The sequence below is a fragment of the Podarcis cretensis genome, assembly GCF_951804945.1.
Source record: "Podarcis cretensis genome assembly, chromosome: 1".
Lineage (NCBI taxonomy): Eukaryota > Metazoa > Chordata > Lepidosauria > Squamata > Lacertidae > Podarcis > Podarcis cretensis.
Window position 1 is genome coordinate 77187424 of NC_137170.1, and position 25089 is coordinate 77212512.

General features: G+C 44.0%; 1 protein-coding gene across 3 annotated transcripts in view; it reads left to right on the forward strand.

Moving 5' to 3' along the window:
* DUSP8 (dual specificity phosphatase 8) overlaps positions 1-25089 on the forward strand; it is an 83589-nt gene that overhangs the window by 42642 nt on the left and 15858 nt on the right. The window contains exon 1 of one of the 3 annotated variants that reach the window (XM_079970512.1): positions 12494-12925. The exons of the other annotated variants lie outside the window; for them this stretch is intronic. Coding sequence (XP_079826638.1) covers positions 12808-12925 — 118 coding nt within the window. The 5' untranslated portion in view covers positions 12494-12807. Of the gene's footprint in view, positions 1-12493; positions 12926-25089 lie in introns of those variants that run through there. 3 annotated transcript variants of the gene reach the window in all.

Genomic DNA, 25089 nt, shown 5'->3' on the forward strand with positions numbered 1-25089 from the left:
TGCTGTGGCGTCATGAACTGCATGCCCTGGAGCCCGCCAATTCACTAATGTCAAACACAGACCACTAATGTGCTGGGTGGAGGAGAGGAACTGAAATGTAGAACACTGGGTCACGGCTGCTGAGTTTTATGTGGAAAGCATGACTCAAAATAAGAAAAAGGCTGCTGAAAACTTAAAAGAGGAAGGCAGAGCAGATTTCTAACACGCACACACACAAAATTTCCTCTTTGGTCTAATGTACAGGCTATTAATTTAGACTAAATGGTTCAATGCCTGGGTGGTCTGAAGCTTACTTTGGTGTCAATTTCCAAAGGTATACCTGCACAAACATGCAAACATCTATTTTAAGATATAACATTGTAACATACATCCATAACTACCAGGAAAGGTTCCTATTCTTCACATTTGTTTCTTTATAGAAGCTTTCCTGTGCAAATGTATTGTTTTTCTGTGGTCCTGTTTTCTAACATTTTATGTTTCAAGAGAGTGAGCATGTCTTACATTGAGAAGTGGCTATAAGGGGAATATTTCATGGATTCTGTTGAAACTGTAACAGATTCAGTTCCTAAAATTTCAGTTGAATAGCCATTATATGCTACAATTGGCATACATAGGGGTAATCCATGGGTAGGCAAACTAAGGCCCGGGGGCCGGATCCAGCCCAATCGCTTTCTAAATCTGGCCTGCGGACTGTCCGGGAATCAGTGTGTTTTTACATGAGTAGAATGTGTCCTTTTATTTAAAATGCATCTCTGGGTTATTTGTGGGGCATAGGAATTCGTTCTCCCCCCCCAAAAAAAAAAATATAGTCCGGCCCCCCACAAGGTTTGAGGGACAGTGGACCGGCCCCCTGCTGAAAAAGTTTGCTTACCTCTGGGTAATCCAGCACCTCCTCCAGGTGTTTTCCCCTTATGTAATCAAGGTTCTAGATGACAGGGAGAGCCCACATGCATTTGGCAGGCTTGCTGGTTGCAGACATTTTCCTGGTGAATGGGTGTTGTCCCAATGCAAGGATGTGTGGTCTGCTGGTGTGGCCCTGATCTCCCTTCTCAAGTAATTTAATTACATGAGCAGGGACACAGGAAGGGGGCTTATTTCTCTAGTATGTGAAATGTGGGAGGATTGTTGAAACATTCACAGTGAGGGAAGTAACATCCAGTACCTGCACTTACACCCAAGTAATCATGCATAGGATTGTTCTGAAAGCACCCACAATTAAGGCCCACCAAATTCAGTGGAACTTATAGGAAACCTGTTTAGTATTAGACAGCTTGTCTGCCAGATAGTACCAATAATGTCAATATAGTGTAATCATGACTACATCAGTAATTGAACCAAGATCATCATCATCACCATCATCTCAGAACTGTAACTCCAGATTTTTTTGTACTCTGGTATGGGTGCCCCCATGATGAATGCATGTGGGGACAATTGGATATGAAGGCAGCATCCATGCATTTTTCAGGCATGCTGTTTCCATACATGTCAGGAGAGACCCAGTTTGTGCCTGACCATTGCTCACCTATATTTTAAATTCAGGTAGGTAGCCGTGTTGGTCTAAAGAGGGCCATAGCATGCATTGATGGGTGCTTCCTTCATACTGGATGGGCTGTACCTGTGCTTGGTACTTTTATTGGGGAGTCATATCTCAGCAGATAGAGGGGGAGGAGGCCTTCAAGAATCTTTGTGCTAGCATTTCTTCTAGGGCACTAAAAATGAAAGAAAACATCTGAGCCAAAATTGTGTTTTTAAAATCTTCTAGGTAACTTTTTTTATTTAAAAGAATTGTTAATCAGATGAATATGTGCAAATGTGACTATGTTTTCATAGGCAAGAAGCAATATCCAAAGCCCAGATGGTTAAGCCCATAGATAAAGATCTGTTTCAGATAGACTAGTCTTCATACCTATATAGAAAACTAGCAGAAAGGCTGCTGGTAAGCAGCAGTATCCTCTTTTACCCTTGATATCTTGTGGTAAGGATACAAAGCACTCCCACTGGCCTCAGAAACCCCATTTGGAATTTCCCTGCCGCTGACAGCCATTAAAATCTATTGGCTTATGCAACCGGGTGAGCTTGCTGCAGTGAGAATTCCCCACTTGTAGCAAGAGTTCAATCACTGCTACAGCTCCACAGTCAGCAGGGCTAGGACTCCAGGCTGTCTTACCCTTGATGGTGCTGCTTGCTTGCTTGCTGGGATGCCTTGGGCACACACACCTGCTGTATGGCTCTGCTTTGCTGTCTTTCATAATGCTTTTATCATACCTCATACCTCTGCATGTAGCGACTTGGTGCCCATGTTACCTGCAGGGAATATAGCAGCTCATAGTGCCAGAGGATTGACATGGGGTAGAAGGGATTCCTCCTGCAGCCCCAGCTCTCAGCAAGCAGGTATAGGAGGATGGGAGATGGGAAGGAGGAGGAGAGTTCTTCTTCTTCATTTCTCAGGCAGTAGGTAGGTTGCCAGTACTGCTTTGCAAGTACGTGTAAACAGCCCTGCCTGCTGCCCACCCTTTGCAGGAGGAGCAAGCCTGTTGATTTAGATGGATTTCCTGACGTCACAAGAAGCGGTGAAAAAGTGAATGGAGCCAACATTTTTTCTGCATTACGTACCCCCTCTCCCTCCCAGCACTGCTATTCCTGCAAGAGCCTGACTGTTCTTTAACCTCTGCTGATTCCAGAGCAACATCTGCAGCCCCTCCCTCAACACCTCTGCGCTTTTATTATAATTGGCTTATCAAGCATGTTGCCTGAAAGTCCTCTTAAGTTCATGCTGTCAGCAAGGATGGTGTTGGGCTGAAGGAGGCAAGGGAGCCCTCACCAGCCTTTTCCCCCTTTTATGTTTGCTTACAGGGGTGGTGAAGAGTTGGCATGTGCCGGACCCAAGTGCTGACACCGCAGCTGCCTTTGGTGCTTCTGTGCAGCTCGGCAGGGACCACCTACTCCGCTCTGGAGAGAGGACCAGGCGTGCATTGTTTGACTGCTAATAGGAATGGGAGAGACAGATTTCCTGGGGAGGGTGGGGCAGAGCTAGTCAAGAATAGGATCGTGCTTCAGCATCAATGGCACAAATCACAACTTACGTCACTGGTGCTTGAAACAGTTTATGGAATTGGTTATTTAAAGTCTGAGTCAAGTAGCTCTTTTGAGACAGTTGGCAGCAGTGTTTTCCCTTGCTTCCTCCTCTAACAAAAAATGGGTGCTGTGAGCCGGGGTACACCATGATGAGGGCTAGCACCATGGGCATAGCCAGGATTTTTTGGGAGGGCAGAACCTCATATTTGTATTGATTTGAATTGATTTAGGAGGCAGCTGCCCCCTATCCCCCCCTTGGCTATGCCCATGACTAGCACACTTACTAACAGTAGAACCATTAGCATTATCATGTCACACTAGCTTGAAAGATGTTCCAAATCGTGTGTGTGCTGTTGCCCACAGTAGTACCTGACCCTAATGATAAATGAAACTAACAACACATGGTGTATCTCTATAGGACTTAGTTATACTTCCTCACAGTTGGTCAGTGCTAAGTCAGATGTATTCACCTCAGGTGGTGGCCCAGAAGGCCTGTTATTTAAAAACAAACAAACAAACACAAGCAAACAAACAAACCCTAATTTCCAACTAAAGGCCTCTTTCTGTGTTATCCTGAAGCAAGCAAACCAGATCCTGAGCTTTGCCCTGAATATACAAGACAAGGTTGTGGGTGCTGAATCTGTCTGATTCTAGCAGAGGGGAAGTTACAGATTGGGCCCTGGCTTGGTGGAGACCAAAGGACTTGCTGAAGGTAAGACTCTGCCCTCAGTTTCCCATAGCTCTGAAGTAGCTCTTACTTGAAAATTAGGGAGCATAATTTGGTGGTAGGACTAAAATGCACAAATCCTACCTGGTTCTGCATCACAGGACTGATGAGGTGGTTCTGACGGTTGGTTTTTCAAGTGCAGCATCCTTTATGCTTTCATAGAAGCAGCCTGGGAGTGTGGAATAGCCACATCTTTCTCATGGGAGGGTTCACTGCAGGCACATGAGGAGTAACCTAGGGCAATTCATGTGAGAAGCCTAAGGCCATTCACAAGAGAAGTGGGTGTGTGCACAGCCTAGAAAAATAAAAACAGTTAACACTAAGAGTTGTGTGGAATTAGACTTTGAAGTAAAATAAAATAGAGGGCTAAATTCAGCCTGCATTTGAGCACAGGATGAATAGTTCACAACAGTTCAAGACATAGGTTATAAAGAATTCAGTATTCTGCAACTGAATGAGCTATTTCTGAAGCTCTGACTGAGTCCCTCCCACACCCACACTCTTGGTCACCAAGCTGTGCTAAAGCCTTTTGTACCTTTTCTCAAGCCAGTAGCTTTTCATCTGGCCCTGGTGTACATGTGAGCTCATCAGCCATCTTCTTCCCCACTCTAGAGCTTGTACCAGTTCTGTGAAGAATGTTTAGATTTTTCCATCCCTCTTTTTTTCTAAATTTAGAGCACCCATTTAACACTCATGATTTGGAAAGAATGTGGCATGGTAATAATTGATGAGTGATCTCTCCATCCTCCAGCTCTTCAGCAAACACATTGCCTTTGACAGGTCTGGCCATACTCCCAGACCACTTGCAAACCTGCAGTGCTATGGAGAGCCTGTGTCTTTCAGAGGCATATCATACATGCCCATTTCTCCTCCACTCCTATTTCCCTAAACTCAGTAGATCCATTTATTTTCTTTACCTCCTGCGGGATATATCAGGAAGGGTTGAAAGCACATTAGCAGCTGTGAAGAAATACTTCTATATTCACCTGACAAGTCAGGAGCCAATATTTGTGTCGGCCCATTTAATTTCCCCCCCATTTGTTTATGTGGGGTTGTTTAATGGTGCCTGGTAAATGAAGCAAAACAGGGCCCCAATATTTACAAGTATGTGCAAAGGAAATGGTCAAACCAGTAGCATAGACGTATATAGTTTATTTGAACTTCCTAAATGGGCCTATAGATGTCCTTCTCTGGAGTCTATTAAAAAAGGTAAGTATCATAGAGGTAAGATCTAAAAGTTTAGTAATGGGTTAGAAATTGGCTAAGCACTAAAAAGTAAAACAGAAGAGAAGGGTCAGATGCTTAGAGCAGAAAGTTATCAGTGGGAAAGGCCTGTAATTCTGATACAGTGGTACCTCGGGTTACAGATGCTTCAAGTTACAGGCTCCGCTAACCCAGAAATAGTACCGCAGGTTAAGAACTTTACTTCAGGATGAGAACAGAAATCGTGCGCTGGCAGCGGGAGGCCCCATTAGCTAAAGTGGTACCTCAGGTTAAGAACAGTTTCAGGTTAAGAATGGACCTCCGGAACGAATTAAGTTCTTAACCCGAGGTACCACTGTACAGCTTTCAAAAGATGTACTAATTGTTGATCACATGGCAGCACATAAAGATAACAAAACAACTTTCCACTGCATCAAACTATACTGTTTGAGATGTTCTTTAAAAAGAAACAAAACAAAAAAAGCTTTTTCAAAACCATTCACTTTTCAGATACTTGGAAAGTTTTTTTTTTTAAAAAAAAAAAGTTTAGCACTGTGAAGCGGTCCATTGCTGCTGTATACATGATAACTGAACATCTAAGCTTTTATCTTACCTTGGGCCAGCAATAAGTAGAATGTGACAGTGAAAGAGGTATAGACAGGGTTTGGGGGGTTTTTAACTGCAACTTTTTAATTAAATCTTAGTAAAGCTGCCAACACAAACTTGATAAACTGCTCTTTCAACTGGCAGAGTCATTGTGTTGACTTGAGATGTTGGTGTTTCTTTTTCATGCACTGCTTAATTGGCTAACTTGTATGTCCAGCTTTTGATCTTCCTTGCAGCCATCATGCTTTAGGGCAGTGATACATGTTGTGTATCAGTCTTAATGGATAAGATACTTTCAAGGCAAGTGATTGAGGAGGTGGCACTCAGTACCCCATTAATGCTGGAGAGCATTGTGTTGTGAGTCCAAATATGGTGGCTGACTGTGCAGAAAGGGAGAGCTTTGAAACTTGGGATCCTAATTTAATTCCATCTTGTTTTAATATGCTGCCAATCCATGTTCTCTGCACTGAATTCCATTCTAGCTAATGTTTGGTGGCAGATTATATCATGCCTTTAGATATGGTTTGTTAAGGGATTTGGCATTTCCAGTTCGCTACATTTTCCACAGGACCGGCCTGTAAGGAAACTACAGGAACGTGGATAAAGATATTTTGAAAACATGTAAATACTGTACTTGGGAGCCACAAGGCATTATTGGAAATTTTACAGAAGAAAACTTCTAGGCTTGGTTTGGATTTGTCTAATAAATCAGTTTCCAGCAAAAACAGTGAAGCATATTTTGCATGGTGAAATAGTGAACGTTCCCTATGACATAAGCTTTCATGAACAAGATCCCACTTTATCGAATGCATGATAATAGATAAAAGTTCAGGGGTTTGTCGGATATGACCATTAAGGTATCGGTTAAGTTTTCTAAAGGAATTATCCTTTGTGCATCCATGTTTCACACTTAGGTTAACTCTCAGGACAGGAGTGGTTCATCATTGACATGACTACTTACTGTACTGAGATAGAAACAGTAGTTTGTGCATAAACGGTGGGGAAGAGAATGGGAATATGTTCTTGGGTTGGCCCAGAAGCCGAGGTTGCAGCTGCTGTCTGCTTAGGCGGCAGCCTCCTTAAAAGCTTGTTAACAGCAGGTGTTAATGAAGTGCTAATGAAGCAGTTTGCCAGAAGCAAACCAAAGGCGCTCACTAGCCTCTTCATCTCAACAGGAACCTCAATGGTCCCCTAGTACAAACTGGTTTATTAGATGGAGTCAAATAACCTGTAACAGATGCAGCCTTTACTTCTGGAAAGTGGGTTAGCAACACACTGATCATTTGTAGTTGCCTAGCGACTGTTACACACACACACACACACACACACCAATGGAATACTGTCCCAACGCAAGCAGTACTGATACTTGCACAATTCTATTTTCCAGTGAAATTCCAATAGAGATTCTTCCAAGTGATCTTGTTCAATATCACTGAGTATCCACAAAGAATCATAGTTGGTGATGATGGCTTTTAGTTTAATATTGAAAGTTCAGGTGATTGCTTCCACATTGGGCATGTACTGTGGTGTTGCCATACTTTGTTTACCCACTTTTATGGGGCATCTACATGATCTCATGTACAAAACCCTCCCTCTTAGTCCTGTTCAGCTTGGTTCCCCCCGACCAAGTTCAGAAAATGGTTGTTGTTTTTAGAGCAATGACATAGCAGCACAATTTCCCCTTATGTACACAGCATATCGTGCTCCTATGCTGTTCAGTTGTGGTGTATATTTCTGCTCGTGGGTGGGCGCCATTCAGCCAGTTATGTGGCATCTGTGATGGGAATTAATGTGGACCTAGTGGCATTAGTCACAGTGGCATGGAGGTATGGCCTTTGGTCCATTGAAGCAGAGACAGAAAGTCTTCCAGAGCATACCCATATCTGTTCACAGTCAAACAATAGATTATCTTTGTCTTGAACAAGCATGTGGAAGTGAAATGTTTCATTGCCGCACACCACCCTGATATTGCAGTATATAAATGGTGGCATATAATTACTTTTAAATAAAACTAAAGGTGAAATGTGTAGTACTAATGCCGCTGTCTGCCCAGCAACTTGGAAGAAGAACTAATTTTCAGCTCTGTACAGAGAATTATGATTTTAGTGTTTTTCCCCTGCTCCCCCCCCCCCCTTTAAAGTAAGCTCAGGAATATGCTGCAAGCTCAAGGCTTGGTAGCGTGGCCTTTTCAAGGCTGGACCCACAACAGTAGAACTCCCTTATGCCAAAAAAAGAAGAAGAAGGAAAAAAACCACCAATCCTACTTGGCTGGCCTCCTTTTTTGGAGAGCTGTAAATACTTTTCTCCTCTTTTCTTTTCTTTTCTTTTCGACACTCTCTCCAGTCAGTAGGTGGTTGAGAGTTGTCATTGTGACCTCCAATTTTACATGGAAATTGATTTGAACTTCTTATAGGTTTACATTCATAATTCCTTTATTCATTTGGATTTGAAATGTCATAATATTTTGTTATGCTTTGAGGATATAAATGCATACATGTCAGTAAAAGCCAGTGGCTTCATAGTGGAAGCCTTAACCAGTCAGGTATCAAAACAGCACATGAAAAGCCCCTGTCTTTGCCTGTCCTGTCTAGCCCCCTGAAACACAGCTTGTAAATTACAGGTCCTGCATACAGAATCTTGGAGCTCTGACAAAGACTGTGTTAGCTCCCAATCTGCCAGTTCTGCACTCTTCCCCCCACCCTCTTTCCTCTTATGCTTCCTGAAACAACTCAGAGAGGGGTGCCTGTGTGAGCACACCCTGATCAATCCCTTCAAGGAAAGGGGATGGATTAAGGTGAGATGAAGCAGGAAGAGGGATGTCTTCCCTGGTTTTTTCTTTTCTCTTTTCTTCTAGAAACATCATACAGAAGAGAGGAGAATGGTGGCTATGTTTGCTGTCAGAGGCTAGCCCAGGGGCCAGCAAACTGTCCCTCAGTCCTTGTGGGGGGCCAGACTATATTTTGAAAAAAAATATGAATGAACTCCTATGCCCCACTAATAGTCCAGAGATGCATTTTAAATAAAAGCACACATTCTACTCATGTAAAAACACCAGGCAGGCCCCACAAATAACCCAGAGATGCATTTTAAATAAAAGGACACATTCTGCTCATGTAAAAACATGCTGATTCCTGGACAGTCCACAGGCCAGATTTAGAAGGTGATTGGGCTGGATCCGGCCCCAGGGCCTAGCCTGTCCTTCACTCTTGTACAAAGTGGCCCCAGTGGAAGTGTAATCGCCAGCCAGAATCTTAGATGTTTCTGAGTGCTTCATTCAGAGAGAGAGACTGAGCCAGGTCACATGGCTGAGTGAATTGTATTCCAAGCCTGTGTTCTATAACATTCTGTTTAGCAATGTCATCATCAGAAGACTTGTTTTCCTGATTCTATAATTATTCTTTGGAATGCACTCCCACCCACTGTCTTCCCTCCCCCCACACTGCCAAGACAGCTTTTGTAACAATTGGACCAAGAGCAAGAAACTCATTGTGTGGGGCTGCTGAGGGTGGGCGGGGAGAGGAGAGGCATTCAGCAAATTTCTACATACAAAAATGGCAAAAGTACTGTGTTACGTCATAACTCAATGCTTGCAAATAGAAAGGAGGTGTGTGTATAACGTAAGAGCCTGTTCCCAGTTGATATTTATTTCCTTTTAAGAAAACTGTTTTTATTTTTTTCTGACAGAGCTACCTAAAGAAGTCATACAATGGAAAGGTGCGAAGTTTCCATTGCTGTAGATCACAGGAATCCTGTGAACTGCAACTCCCATCACTCTGAACCAGCATGTCCAATAGTCTGGGGTGGTGGAAGTTGTAGTCCAACAACATCTGGAGTGCCAGAAGTTCCTCACCCCTGTTGTAGATGTTCCTTCTCACCAGCTGGAGCTTTTGATAAATCAAATGCTGAAGTACAAAGTGCTTTCAGTATTGCAGACACTTCTTGATTGCTTTCACAAATTGTGTTGTGCCAGTCAGTGTCGACGTTGCAGGGAGCAGCTGCTGTAATGTTTGCACGGGCCCTGGTTGTCTGCATGCTAAGAGGACTTGCACTGCAAATGTGCAACAAAAGATTCTTATTTTTCTTAAAGTACCCACAGGATTCACTCAAGTGCTAAAGAGAGAGCATAGGAAGTCCTGACAAGAAGCAGCGTCTACTGTCCAAGGGGCTTGCTCAGCTGCGACAAGCCAAGGAGTGAATTAAATAACATTAAAAGATAAGAAACTGAGCTCGTACATCTCAGTGTAGTGACTTCTCCATTGATAAATGGTATATTTATGGTACCTCAGTTCTAAACCAGGCCTTTAAACACATTATCAACCTTTTGCTTGATTGCTGGGAGGTGGAGGTTTTTTTAATTGGAGGAAGGTCCAATTAAAAATAGGAGGAAGGTCAATTTTGAGCAGTTCAACTGGGCAGAGAATACATACATATTGACCTGAAAATGATAGACTATAGTATGTTATAAAAGATGACCTGATTTTTCATTAAGAAAGCAGAGGGGACATGGCCGCATAGGGTACTTACTCCCCCTCCTAAAAATAGTTTCAGGAAGCAGTGTTCAGAAATAGAGTAAATAACAGGTTTGCTTGGCTAAACCTACTTTACCCAGTGAAACTGTTACCCAGTTTCAGGAAACAGTTCTAAATGCTAGGAAAGCAAATGCAATTGTCCTCTAAAGTTATGTTCTTCTACCCCAGTTTTGCTGCAGTACACTGGCATGATACATTGACTGGTGGTCAAGCGATATGTTCTGAGGGCTAACAGGAGCAGCATTCAGCATACTGCCTCTGTTTAAACACTGCCCCTCTTCTCCAGTGTAGTTTCATTGTACTTCTCTAAACTCCAACCCACATATGATAATAATCAACCCCATATTTGTTACAATAACAAGTCTCATTAGAACACTGGTTCCAATCATGGAGCGGCGGGTGGGAGGGAGGGTTTATTTAATGCTGGTGACTTCATCTGGAGTGATGTCACTGTTAAGGAAAAACACTGAACTCCCATGAAACAGTTCAGCCTTGGATTCCTTGCCCTTGTAAATCGTTGGCTTTAAAGAGACAAAGCATCCCATCCAGCACATCTAATCCTGGATGGTTTTCCATAGAACTAGGAACCATTCAGTCCATGAGCAGACTTAGAAAGCATCAGGGCATAAAGGTAATTAAAGAATACTGAGTATATGCTTGTCCAGTGTCCTTGTCGCAGCAGAACAAACATTAGGCCCCACTGCCTTATCAAGCTCTCCTCTGTCACCAGTGTGGAGTACCCTTACAGTCCACACAAGTTCAGGAACTAGGAGCCAGGCCTCAATATCAGCTTCCTTCACTTCTCCCTTTATGATTGTTGCGCTGGTGTCAAAAAGCATGAAATGTAAAGGAGAGCAGAGCAGAGTGCAAAGGCCATAGAAGCTGGGTGCAGAAAGGGTGGCAGTCTGTGGAGCAGGAAATTTGGATGACGGATATGTTCAGGCCAACGGGTTAGGAAACTAGGAAGGTGCTGCACACTGAGTCAGGCCCATTGGTCCATCTAGCTCAGTATTGTCTACACTGACTGGCAGTGGCTCTCTGGGGTTTCAGATGACATTCCCAGTGCTACATGGAGATGGCAAGGATTGAAACTGGGATGTTGTGCATGCAAACGGGGACTAGAGGGCCAGCAGTGGCAAGTGGCAAAGAGCTTACACGTTGGAGAGTTGAGCGTGCAGTGGGGTGCTCACACCACCAGGGCAACTGGGGATGGCAGAAGTGCCATATTTTAAGAGACAAAATGTGAGAAGGTGACACATTGGGATTTGATAGCAAGAGGGGTTTTTTCTGAAATAACCACTGGCCTTACAAAACCTTCCTTGCCCTCATAAAAATGGATAACTTTGTTGCGACAATTAATTTCATTTAAACTGTTCCCCGGCTGACCTGGAATGAATACAGTGGTACCTCGGGTTAAGAACTTAATTCGTTCTGGAGGTCCGTTCTTAACCTGAAACTGTTCTTAACCTGAAGCACCACTTTAGCTAATGGGGCCTCCTGCTGCCGCTGCGCTGCCGGAGCACGATTTCTGTTCTCATCCTGAAGCAAAGTTCTTAACCTGAAGCACTATTTCTGGGTTAGCGGAGTTTGTAACCTGAAGCGTCTGTAACCTGAAGCGTCTGTAACCTGAGGTACCATTGTACTTGTGTGCATTCTGTTATATGCATTGTGTGGTTGGTGTTGGCATGAAAAGGTGTTGGGAGGCAAAGTCTAGTTGAGCCCTGGTTCCAGCTTAACAAATGGGCAAATGTTGTGGTGCAGATTTGCTGTTAAAAACAATGCTTTCATGATGGAGCAGAAGCTGGGCAATGGCCAGAAATAAGGACAGCTTGGGACTCCTGTCCAGAACAGTCTTTAATGAGATACATAGTTTTCTCCTGGGTGTGGAGGTGGTGGAGAGGTGAAGTTCAAAGAGTTTCAGGAAGAGGATGTAATGTACTGCACTGCCACCCCTGATCACAAGGGAGATGCAATGGATTGTGCAGGAAACTGCCGGCTCAGACGTTAGCTGTTCAGGCTAGTACTCTGCCCACTATACCACACTTCCTTCTGCTTTCTGTTGGTGCTTTGGGACCAAGCTTGTATTAAATGGATGAGCAGGGCTGCACAGCCTTCTAAAGCTTCAGTTTGCTGTGCAGATATATTGACTTGCAAAAACAAAAGGCACCAGAGCTGCTTCTTTTACCCCTGCCGCCTGCCATTCACTAGGGTGGTTGGAGGAAGCGGGGAAAGGGATGTTGTCCCTTTAAGCAGCTGAGCGAACCATATGCCAGTAGCGTAGCCCTTGAGTTAAACTGCATGTCTGTGTGCTGAGTAAGGAATGTGGTTGCATGCCTGACCCGTTAGCTATGACTGCTCCTTAGTGGATCAGCACGGCTGTTGCTCATGTGCTGATCTCATTCAGCCTCATTGGAGCTGGCGCTGCACATACACAAGGAGTGGAGAGAGGGGGAGAATCGTTCTGCTGAGAAGGAGCAGGAGTATTCCTGTCCTGCTCCCTCCCTCCCTCCCCTTTTTTATTTCTCCAAGAAGCTGGATCTAGGGGTGTTTCGGGCTCCCCTACTTTTTTGGGGAAATAAGGAGGCTTCCACCCACCCACCTCTGGCAACTGTTGTTTTGCGAGGGCAGGAGGTAGCTCTTGGAGAGAGACGCAGCGCAGCTGCCTGGATGCCTTTGGATGTTATGATTGCTCCCTCTGAGGACCAGTTCTGGCCAGACATGCACAAAGAGCAGATGAAGCTGAAAATCAGGGTGAGACGGATGAAGGAGAGCAGGGAGATGCGAGGTTGGTTCCCTGGATTTCCCATCCCTTTTAGATGGGGTGTGTGCATGAGAAGTGAATGGGGATGGGACTGGAGTGTGCTTGGGGGGGGTGCGGGGGGGGGGGGATGGAGGAATCAATTCTGTTGCCTGAACCATGTCTCCTGCCTCCTGAGTGTGCCAAGTGGGGAGGGGATTGGCAGCTGGCATCTTGCCATCACAGGACTGGGACAAGTTTAAAATTCTGGCGGCAGGAGGGGGAGAATGCCCATCATTTCTCCAGCCTTCACAGATGCAGGACACAACAGGCAGCAATCCTAAGCATGCGCATGAAAATCTCATTCGTGAGACTTACTTCTGAGTCAACATGTTCAGAATTGGGCTGTTGGAATGTGACAGAGTAACACTCCCCCTTCCCCAGAATAATCAGAAAATGTGCTGCTCTTTCAGTGTAGGTCTTATCTCTCTCTCTCTGTCTGCTGCAAGAAGATGGGCATTGGGTGATGCTTGCCTTGAGTCCCTCTGTGTTCCTGCATGTGCAGTGCTGCAGCACTCATCTAGAAAAAAGAGTTGCTTCCCCTTTAACAGGGTCTGGATTTTTTTAAAAAGGATTGGGGGGTCTTAATTTCACAATGAACTGGAATCATTAAAACTGGAATATAATGGGAAACTCAGAGGAGTGAGGCAGATTCTTCCTTTCTTATGTAACTCACCACATTCTCCAGGGCAGAAGGGTAGGGAGCTGTGGAAATTTCCTGGGGACATCTCCATGCATGAGAAAGCATCTTGCATTCACTGCTACCTTCTTTAGAGGTCACTTTCTATCCAGTGGATGTGCAGATGGAAGGAAAGGAAGGAAAGGAGGAATTACCTTCTAGAAAGGCAGAATAAGAGAAGAGGCATCGAGGAAGGTGGGGGCACTATGCTGTCCATAGCTTTAGATCTTGTGCATTTGCTTTGCTGCTCAATATGCCCGACTGCATTTCTCTACTGAGAATGACTCCTTTATTGAAAAGGCATCCATAGTGGTTTATTACTTGCAGGGCTATCCCGAGAGGTGAGAAGAGAAATGAAAAGCAGCTTTAAAAAAGTAGAATGACCTACTTTTACCAAACGATGGAACCATGAAACTTTCCCACAGCCCTTGCACTCTTTACAAAATCAGAATTCTCCTGCAGCGCTTGGAAGCCCTTTTGTGTCATGAGATGCATAGCCCAGCGATTGTGTCATTAGTAATAAGTCATTTATGGAAATGACACATTTTTCTTTACTTAGAACCAGTAGAGCTGGTCCTGGTGAGGCACATTTACCAGAGGAAAATCTAGACCAGCAACTCAGGAGGGCTGATTCTTTCAAGGGTGTTATTGCCCAATCCTTTTTAAAAAAAATATATTGGTGTTAATGGTTGCTTTCCTATTTACGTAAGGTCTTGCACCTTGGAGAAATATAACAGTTGGCAAAGATTCAAAAAATGAAGCATGACTGACTTGAGGACAGGGAATGTGGGGTTTTCCCCCCACTCTCCCTTATGGATTCTTCTTTCTGTTGTACACGCAACCCAAAACTGCCTGCCCAACAGATGTTAGTTAGTTCAGTAAAAGCAAGAAGCATACTTACTTCTATCCTCTGATACTAGTATAGACAATCAGAACTGGCTATATGCTGCATATAATATGCCTAAAACATTTTTGTGTGTGACAAGGGGGAACATAGAATGGGTAGAAGTGTGCATAGAGGTTTGGGTCTTTGTATGGTGGTGAACTAAGGTTCCTGTTCCTTCAGCTAGGAAGAATTTAGATATGATAGTCTTTCATCTGACAAATGATTGAGCTTCCTCACACAATGGCAGTGTCAAAATTGTCTGAATTGGGGGGAACAGAAAGTAATTATCCCAGAGTTAAAGATACCTGATGATAATGATGATGCCACCAGCAAAAGTGCCACCAGCCATGATGACAAAGGCATGAAAACAGAGATTACTTGATGCAGCACAGGAAGATGGTGAGAGTCAATATAGCAGGGGGCTGTGAGGGGAACAGCTGCAAAGACCAACCGAGCCCTTTCACTGCAGTAACAGAATTCAAATAGGAACTTGATGAAGTAAGATCCTAAAGCCATTTAAAATGAGGGATCAGGGGAGGCAGTCTCCAGAGACCTAAGAGAGAGTGTCAGTTCTTTTTTCCCCCTTTTCAGAAAGCTGCTTTAACTGCCATTTTAGAAGCCGGTGTTTGGCTCTGGCGAAACAGCAAATGTTGCCCTTGCAAAAGGGGCCAGTGAGGCTGCATTGAAAAAATGTGCTGAACATTCCATCCGCTTTGATACATACGAAAAGGGGCTTTATGTGGAATTGGCCAATGTCCAGCAATGGGTGAGATAATCGAGCCGATATAAGGAGTAGAACACCATTTGTTACTTGAGGAAGGAAGTCAGAACTGACTTTTGCTAATCCTAGAAGGGGTGGGGGTGGGGAATGCAGCCAAGTGTCCTTTCCTCGTGAATTTCAGAGAATATTTTGCTGTTTCAGGTCTTGATATATCCCACCCACACTCTTCAGTTATGACAGCTCTCCCTTACTTAGCCTAGGAAGAACAGAGGCCAAATTCCCATAGCAATATAGTGTGATCTACCTCTGTCACTTGCTTGTTCTGCTGTTTCTCCATACTCAAAAATGCATACCTGTGCATGGGAGTGAAGGTGTGAAGTAGCCCTGGAAGTGGTGTCACTGCTCTCCTCCTACTTATTTAGCTATGTTGAGAGAGTAACAATGCTCCAGTGTGACAGCTAAGCAGGGTTTTGTATGTGACCAAAACATATAGCTCATGCTGGAGGACTCTGCTTTGTGTGGGAACAAAAGAACCAAAATCAGGGCTGTTGTCTTGCACGTAAAGGCAAGACAGCAGAGCAGATAGCAGAGCAGACCATCTAGCTGCAAAAAGGAAGTAATGGTTGTGAAAGCCAAGGAATTTTCTATGGCAGGACTGAGTAAGATTTTCAAGTGCTGTGATTTCATCATTGGCGAGGCTTGTAATGGAAGCCGTCCTTAAGCAAAAGTACCCCCCCCCCCCGCCACAGCCACCGCACACCCCTAATGTAAGAGATCGAAGCTAGAATGTAGAAGACTGGGCTTTTCTCAGACATTTAAAGGAGGAAACATAGAATGAAGGTGTTTTGATACAGGCACACAGTTCCCCTTTTGTGGCTTATCTGTTCCTGACACTTATTTACCTGTTCATCTCTTCCATACTTAAGGCACTGAGTTAACTGCTGTTGAATAAAGTGTGTGGTGAGTTAATAATAATAATAATAATATCAGCACTACCACTGGCTTGGTAATGGATGATTTTCACATATGGGGAGAAGTGAAAATGACATTGAACCGTATATCTTGAATTCAGAAAGCCTTTTGACAAAGTCCCCCATGATATTATTGGGGAGAAGCTGGTAATATAAGGGCTGGACAAGGTCACTGTTAGGTGGATTTGTAGCTAACTGAACCCCAAGAGTGCTCACTAATGGTTCCTCATCATCTTGGAAAAAAGGGACAAGTGGGGTGCTGCAGGGTTCTGTCCTAGGCCCATTGTTGTTCAGCATCTTTATAAATAACTTGGATGAATGAACTAAGGGGATGCTCATGAAATTTGCAGACAACGCCAAGCTGGGAGGGGTAGCCAATGCCTCGGAAGACAGAATCAGGATTCAAAATGACCTTAATAAATTGGGAAACTGGGCCAAAACTAACTAAATGAATTCCAATAGGGAGAAATATCAGGTTCTATACTTAGGCAGGAAGAACCAGCTGCACAAATATAAGATGCTGGGCACCTGGATTGCCAGTAGTACATGTAAAAAGGATCTAGGGGTCTTAGTAGATCACAATTTGAACATGAATCAACAGTGTGATGCAGCAACAAAAAAGGCTAATGCTGTTCTATGCTGTGTCAACAGAAGTACAGTGGTACCTCCTGTTGCGAACGGGATCCGTTCCGGAGCTCTGGTCGCATCCTGAGGAATTTGCAAAAGGAGGTGATGCTTCTGCGCATGCACGTGACACGGTTTAACTCTTCTGTGCATGTGTGCAGTACATAGAGCACTTCTGCACATGCGTGCAGGGAGAAACCCTGCAAAATATTTCTGGGTTTGCCGCATACGTATCCCAAAGGATACATAACCAGAGGTGAACACAAGTAGAGGTACCACTGTATAGTGTTCCAATCAAGGGAAGTTATAGTCCCACTCTATTCTGCCTTTGGCAGACCACACTTGCAGTACTGTTCTGGGCACTACAATTTAAGAAGGATATTGAGGAACACGTGCAGAGAAGGGTAACCAAGATGATAAAGAGTGTGGAAACCAAACCTTATGATGAATGGTTGTGGGAATTGGGTATGTTTAGCCTGGAAAAGAGGAGACTAAGAGGAGATATAATGGCCATCTTCAAATATCTAAAGGGCTGTCACATAAAATATGGAACAAGCTTGTTTTCTCCTGCTCTGGAGTGTAGAACCCGAACCAATGGCTTCAAGTTAAAAGAAAGGAGATTCCAACTAAACCTCAGGAAGAACTTTCCAACAGTAAGAGCTGTTTGATAGTGGAATGGACTTCTTCAGGTGGTGGTGGACTCTCCATTTAATAGTTTCAAGCAGTGGTTGAATGCCTACCCCTGGTCTAAATCTTACCCTAGAGTAGGTGCCCAAATCTCTAGTCACAGGTAGTTTTAAATGCTTTATCAACCAGTCTTGCCTAGCAGATGGCGTCAAGCTCTATTGTCTGAGGGGATCACATATCCTTAAAGTACATAAGATGGAAGATGATATACCACTAGCTGCAGTTAAACAAATACAAGGCCCTGAATCATTTGACATCATTTTACAGTTGCCTAGTCTTTGCTGTCCAAGAGAAGCCACAAGATATATTATTTCTGAGCTAGTTGCTAAACCCAAAGCCAAACTTGTCTCAGAACCTGTTTGCGGGGGAGATCTTCCTCCACTCATTGATAGGCAGCTGGCTGGTTGCAGTGGCTTTTTCACCTAAAGAACAGTGTGAAAATGCATGTGCACCACAAAAAAAGCTAAGGCTGCATCTGCTCCCTCCACTGCCACCACACTGACATGAAAAAAAACATGAGGGGTTTGGAGGTATATTGTTCTCTAGATAATGGACTGTGAAGTGCAGGCCTCATTCAAGAGTTCCATACAGATGCTGGCACAATGATTGCATCAATGGCTGAGCAAGCCTTTTGTCCAGATCCTGTGGCTTGGTTTTAAATTGGTGCACGAGTGACGTACAATCGATCAATGCCACAATGCAGATTGCAAGGGCTGGTTGCACATCGGCGCATAATGATGTTAAACTAACCTGCTGCTTTGTTCCTGTGTGAAAACAGCTAGGAAAAAAAAAAAGATGAATTGTGAATAATCAGTGGAGTTATCTTGGATGCTGTGATTGCTGGCCATTATTCCTGTATTTTCAAGGGATATTTCTAATGTGTAGGCTCAATGCTTGTTCCTGGTTTCATAGACCAGGGATCCAGATATGCTTTATGCAAACAAGCCCAATATATTTTAATTGTTATCGCAGCCAAATAATAATGTATGCTTGTTCAATACATTAATTCAAAGTGAGTATCTTTATTTAAATCACTGATTTAAGACTGTCTTTTTATTGGTGATGTAATTCATATTTCTAACAGCCTTAATTTAAATCAATCCACCTTAGGGGGCGGGAAGGACATTTAAACATGGAATCCATTTGTAAAAGAGTAAAGAACAGAGGGGAGGGGAAAGAAATGTTTAAGATTAAGGAAGCAAATATTTAGAAAACTAAGATGTTCAATCTCAAAAAAGGGAAGGGGGAGCAAGAATTTAGAAAACTAAGATGTTCAATCTCAAAAAAGGGAAGGGGGAGCAAGAAAATATAACAAGAGGAGCATGAGTGAGATATGTTGAAGGAACAAGAGAAAATTAAAGTAACACATTTGTCAAAGTAGGAGCAGTTAGCAGCTGTTGCATGGCAGATAGATTCCACCAAAATAGGAGACAACATCATTAGGAGAAAGGCAAGTTCGCACGGCAGGGTTAGGAGATGAATAAAGAGAAATAATATTTGACAAAAGTTGGCAAGGATTAGATGATGAGCAAAAAAATTGGGGTGTGGGGGGAGAAGCAGAAAGAAAAATAAGTATTTTGTGACCAAATATTCAAACATGACAACTGGAAACCAAGAGAAATCAAGAGCTGTTGATCAGTGGACAGGTTAGAAGAAAAGTGAAGGAAAAGAATGAGCTGTAAATGAACTGACTGCTCTGCAAGGGAACACAGAAGAATAGGTGGGGAAAGAAATCAAGGGCAAAAGAATAGATTAGGAAGAAGAAGAAAAAGAATCCAAATCAATACAAAACTAAGCAAGGGAGTAGTTGAATTTAGAAGTAGAAATCACAGAGGTAATTAAATTGTAGTTAGGAAGAGGAAACAGGGACGCAGGTGGCGCTGTGGGTTAAAGCCTCAGCGCCTAGGGCTTGTCGATCGAAAGGTCGGCGGTTCGAATCCCTGCAGCGGGGTGCGCTCCCGCTGCTCGGTCCCAGCGCCTGCCAACCTAGCAGTTCGAAAGCACCTCCGGGTGCAAGTAGATAAATAGGGACCGCTTACCAGCGGGAAGGTAAACGGCGTTTCCGTGTGCGGCTCTGGCTCGCCAGAGCAGCGATGTCACGCTGGCCACGTGACCCGGAAGTGTCTCCGGACAGCGCTGGCCCCTGGCCTCTTAAGTGAGATGGGCGCACAACCCCAGAGTCTGTCAAGACTGGCCCGTACGGGCAGGGGTACCTTTACCTTTACCTTTAGGAAGAGGAAGACAGAATTGCAAAGACAGCACTGCAAAGTAATAACTAAATCTAGAGCAATCTTGGGGAACTAGGGGATTTCCATGGAACTGTAGGGAAGCCAGTATGTGCCAATATTTACAAAGGCGGACAATCTTTAGTGTAGAGGAATAATAGATTGGCTTCCGCATGATCAAAAAGATGCCAAGTGCTTAAAACATAAATAGCCACCAGGCACCACATTATGGTGGAAACTAGTTCTTTTCCAGCAAATAGACTTTTTGATACTTTGATGATGGTGATTATATTTCTTTCACATTTCTGGTTTTCATACTATGGTTATTACAGAAGAGAAGGCTTTCTTGGTGATCAGGCACTAACCTGGGGCTTGCAAGTCTAGCTTTATTGACTTCAGTCTCATGGATGGAAAAGACGGCATCTGCCTGAACTCTGGGGACTTTCTTCAGAGTTTTCCCAGGCAGCTGCTACCAGCTGGGCTCACTAGGCTGAGAAAGTGATAAACCACGAATGAGTTAGTTGGGTGTTGTGTCTGGAGAAAACCTTTTCCGTGTGTTCTTTGGGAGTGCAGCCATTGGCTGCTGTGCCACAGATTTCCTGTGTGGCCTTGGAAAAACCTGCTCTGTGTAACATGTGAGATAAAAGTAACATTTCCACCTCACTCTAATGTTGTGAACAGTGATATGCTCAGGACTGCAGGTGTTCTTCCCCTGTCCACCCCCTAATATTCTTAAGAGGGTCTCTTCTCCAGTCTTCAGAGAGTAGCTGGAAGTGGCGAGGCTGAAAAAGGTCCTCCTTTCCTTCCACACTGCAGTTTTAATCTGAAAACTTAGGTGCAGTACTACACCCAGAGCTCAGAAACCACTCACGCTATTGAAATTCCCTGTCGCAAAATGCACCTAGAACAATGGGAGTTTCTAACATTGCACTTGACCCTATGCAAAACAAACCTTCTTTATGTAGCTTGGGAGACAAAGTGCAAAATTTCCAACTGTAGCTGTGGTCCAGCAAATTCCCAACAAATCATTTGCAATGAGCATGGGGTAGAGTACAGACTGGGAGAAATGATGTTGGTTGCACAAAGAATGACTGGGTGAATCCAGCCTCTCTAATGGCCTAAACAAGACAAGGATTAAGAAAGCTGTCTTCTGTGTCATTTAAAAGCATGCTCTTATTTCTCTTGGATGGTATGAGGTAGGATTATTTAATGTCTCCAAGATGCTTTAAGATGCTTAAATAGAAAGGTTGATTCATGAGTAGCTTGACTGCTAAAATGGGGCCTGCATGTGGAATAGTCCTAACCCTTTTCTGCTGACACCCAGGTGGTGCCCCTGTGATGTCCTAATCACTTGTAACCTTTGTATCATATGTTTTAAAAGAGTGAGAGAAACAGGAGCCAAGTGTTCTCTCCATATTAGATCCCATATCTACTCTCAGGTTATAGGACACTTTTACTGGAGTTTTGGGTGCTCTGCAGTCCCTGAAATCAGCGGATGCCCTAAAAAAAAAAAAAAAAAAGCTCAACAACTTTGATTTACCCCCGAAAGCTCCAAGTCACTGCTTGCGTTACCAGAGTTTGGACTAGATAACCCTTGTGGTCCCTTCCATCTCTATAGTTATATCATTCTGTGCTTGGTAATCTTGTCTAAACCCTCCAGGAAATCTACAGCTCTGGCCAGCCTCAGGATTTTCGACCAGATCTCCTATTGGAGAGAGCACTTATAAGTAATCTGAGAACTCTTTCTGCCCACGCTGTCCCGCATACAGATGCACTCCCTCTCTTAATTCCACTCATGCCAAGATAATACCACTCCTAGGCCATATAGCTTGACAAATAAAAGAACCACAACTGTACAAGGCCAGGCCTTTTGTTATTCCCTGACCCTCCACTTGCTTGATCTGATGCTAGAAGGGCAACTAGCATGTGTTAATAGCAAAGCCAACCCAATCATCAGTCATGTCTGGAATCCTGCTTGTGGCCTTTGCATTTTTTGCATTAAGCTATGTTGACTTCTTAAGATTAAAAGAGGTTTTAAGGCCACTATTGTGGCTGAGAGTTCTGTCCCCCCCCCTCATTCCTTTGAAGGATTGCTTAAACCTCCGTTTAGATTAAGGAAATTAACTATTTAATTGGATATTTAACCCCCACCCCTGTTCCAGTGGGACTCAGGCAGACTTAATGTTTCTTTATTCTATCCAGTAAATTAGCTTATACAGCCTTTGCAAGATCATGCTCATAATGAGGCCTGTATCTCTGAAACAAAAGCTTGTTGGGATAGGAGGACGTGTGCCAAGAGTAATATCAGATGCTGGGCCCTCCTTCCCTCAATGAATCCCCACTGGCATTCTTAATAGACCCTGCATGCTTGCTTGCATTTTCCTGAACAAAACTAGCAGTGAATCTGCTGACAGTTAAATTCCCTCCGCCTGTATTTTCTAGTAAGGCTGTTAGAGATAAGAGCAGCCTGGGTCTGAGCAGATTTCTCAGTGCCCCAATTCCTCCCAGCTGAAAATGGGCATAATAGGCAAGTAAATGAATGGCATGTTTCTCCATCTGCAAAGATTCTAAAACCTCAAGGGGGACGTTTTTGCTGAAATGAATGGGAGCTGTGCAAGAGCTTAGCAGTGCCCAGTGGACTGAGCCCTAAGACAGAGCTACTGCGCCAACATGGCAAGAAGAAGAAGAAGAGTTTGGATTTGATATTTCGCCTTCCACTCCCTTCAAGGAGTCTCAAAGCGGCTCACATTCTCCTTTCCCTTCCTCCCCCACAACAAACACTCTGTGAGGTGAGTGGGGCTGAGAGACTTCAGAGAAGTGTGACTGGCCCAAGGTCACCCAGCAGCTGCATGTGGAGGAGCGGAGACGCAAACCCGGTTCCCCAGATTACGAGACTACCGCTCTTAACCACTACACCACACTGGCTCTCAGGTATTACTGAGAGGGTATTACTTAAATTAGGAAGTGGTAGGGCACAACCCTGCACTACATGACCTCCTTCCTATGACACCCTGCAGCATAGTGACAACTGGCAACCGCATCACTCTGCAATACAGATTACAACAGGGCAAGAAGTGATGCAGTGATGCATAGCACATGTATGACCAATTCACACCACAGTACAGATTATTTAGCACATGCCCAGTGTAAAATCAACCCATAGCTTTGTGCTCCAGGACATGCAACCTTGTTTCTTTGTCTCTTGCATCTATTGGGAGACAAAAAAAGCAAGCAAAAAACAACAACCCCCCCTTCCTGCCTGACACGCTGAGTGCTGGCTATTCTTAGCTTTTCTTCTGAGTATTCAGAAAAACACATTAGGGAAGGAGGAAATTATAGCTCGATAGCATGCATAAGGGTGCCAGGCTCAGTTTCTGACATCTTCAGTTAAAAGATCATGAGCACAATAGATCTGATGGCAGCAGACCTGTATGCTTAAATGTGGCTCTACCCCCAACCACATGGAAGAAGGGAGAGGTTGTTTTTTAGGGACAAATACATGGCAACCCGGTGTTCACAGCTTACCTGTCCACAGTTTCTGTGATGGTTCTCTCCTTCTTTCCTTCTCAGCTAAACTCCAGTAGCAGGAGTGTGCTCAACTGAGAAAAGTGCTTGAAGAGTAAGGACCACAGGGACATAAGCTGCAAGCAAGGGGAGGTTTCTGCACTCATTTTGCTGTTAAAAACAGACCGTTCACTCCCTCTTTCTGCAGTTCTGTCTTGAGGGGGTTGAGTGGAGAGATCTATATCTAAATGCACAGATCTGCCACTGCCAGAGCTAGTTTGAACCTTAGCCTTAGAGAGCCTCTACCAGTCAGAATACACAATTCTGTCCTCTAGATGGACCAGTTGACTCAACTCGGCATAACACTGCTTTATCCATTTGCAACAATACAACAAGCTGTGTAGAGGATGACTTCTTTTGTCTAGTCTTTCCAGATGCCCAGGTCTTGACTCCTGGATTATCCGCCAACACCCCTCATTCCACGAAAAAATAGAGAATTACATATGCTTATATACACACTTCCCAACCCCGTAATTTATGCTTCATGGTGAAATTGATGCAATTGTGGTGCGGGGGGGGGGGGGTGAGGGAGGCAGCTAGGAGTAACCAGAGCTCATGTGCACCTGTGCTAATCTTGTTTCGTTCATTCTGATTTAATATCCCAGTTGAGGGGTGATGTCATGCCACAAAGAGCCACAGAGGAAGTGGTGTTGCAAAGTGCATTTAACTCCTCACATCCCGAATGGACAAGACTTGGTGATTTAAAAAATAAATAAATTCTAGTATTTATCTGGCAGCAGAAATAGTGTTGTTCACAAATATTATTAGTGTTTAGGAATTGGGGGGTTTTTGTTTAGTTAGTTGCCAGATTCTGCAGGGAAAGCAAAAAATATACCCTGTGAAGCATTAGATCAGAAGGCTGTCTCAAGGAAGATGCTTGTGTGAACTGTATGGTCAGACTTTACCTTCTGATAAGAGTGTCCAGGAACAGTATTTTACGTAAAAGGTGGCTTTTCATTTGTGCCTGGCGCGAGGTGGAAAACACAAGTCCTTTGTAAAACAATTTTTTGTCAAACTGTATTATAAATTGGTGGTTAGGCAAATATTTCCTCCTACTGAACCTTTGTAGCTTTTCCCAATTTAGTTGTGTCAATCCAATATAAGATGTGCAATTTGGAAAGTAAGCTTCACAGAATCTCGCTACTAAACATCAGTGTTTTAGAAGAAGCCATTATCACCGATATGTCCTTGCTGCTCAGTTTTGGGAAGCTGATCAGAACAAGAACATGCCTGACGCTCTAAGCTAGAACAAGATCTGTTTGATTCAGGTGCTGCTTGCTATGCCATGTTCTGCAACATCTGCGGGGGGGGGGGGATCACTGTGATCTGTTCAGAAATGAGATCCTGCCATCTATCTCAGCCGCCCACCCAGTATATGGGCTCGCTTTCCTAATTAGTATTGTACACGGGGCCGCTTTATCGGCCATCCACTTGGGCATGAAATAGAAAAGAGCTCTGTGTGCATGCGTGGGAGCCACAAAGAGAGAGGCAGACTACTGAAATGCAGCATGACTTTGACGTAGGTCTGTTTCAAGTACAAAGGCCTGCAGCTATGTATGCTGTGATTCAGCTGGAGATTACAGATGATGGACCAGGGGAACAGGGATCTACCAGTAACAGACTGGCGCAGTCAAAGGATCCTAGGAGTGATTTCCTAAGCCACTGATTTTCAGATTGTTCCAGAGGGAACACTAGGGTGAGGATCCTCAATGAGAAGATCACTCAGGGCTTTCCTGAAAGGCTGCTTTTACCCAATGTCACAATTCTTCCCTCTGAATATGCGGCTTCAGCAAAG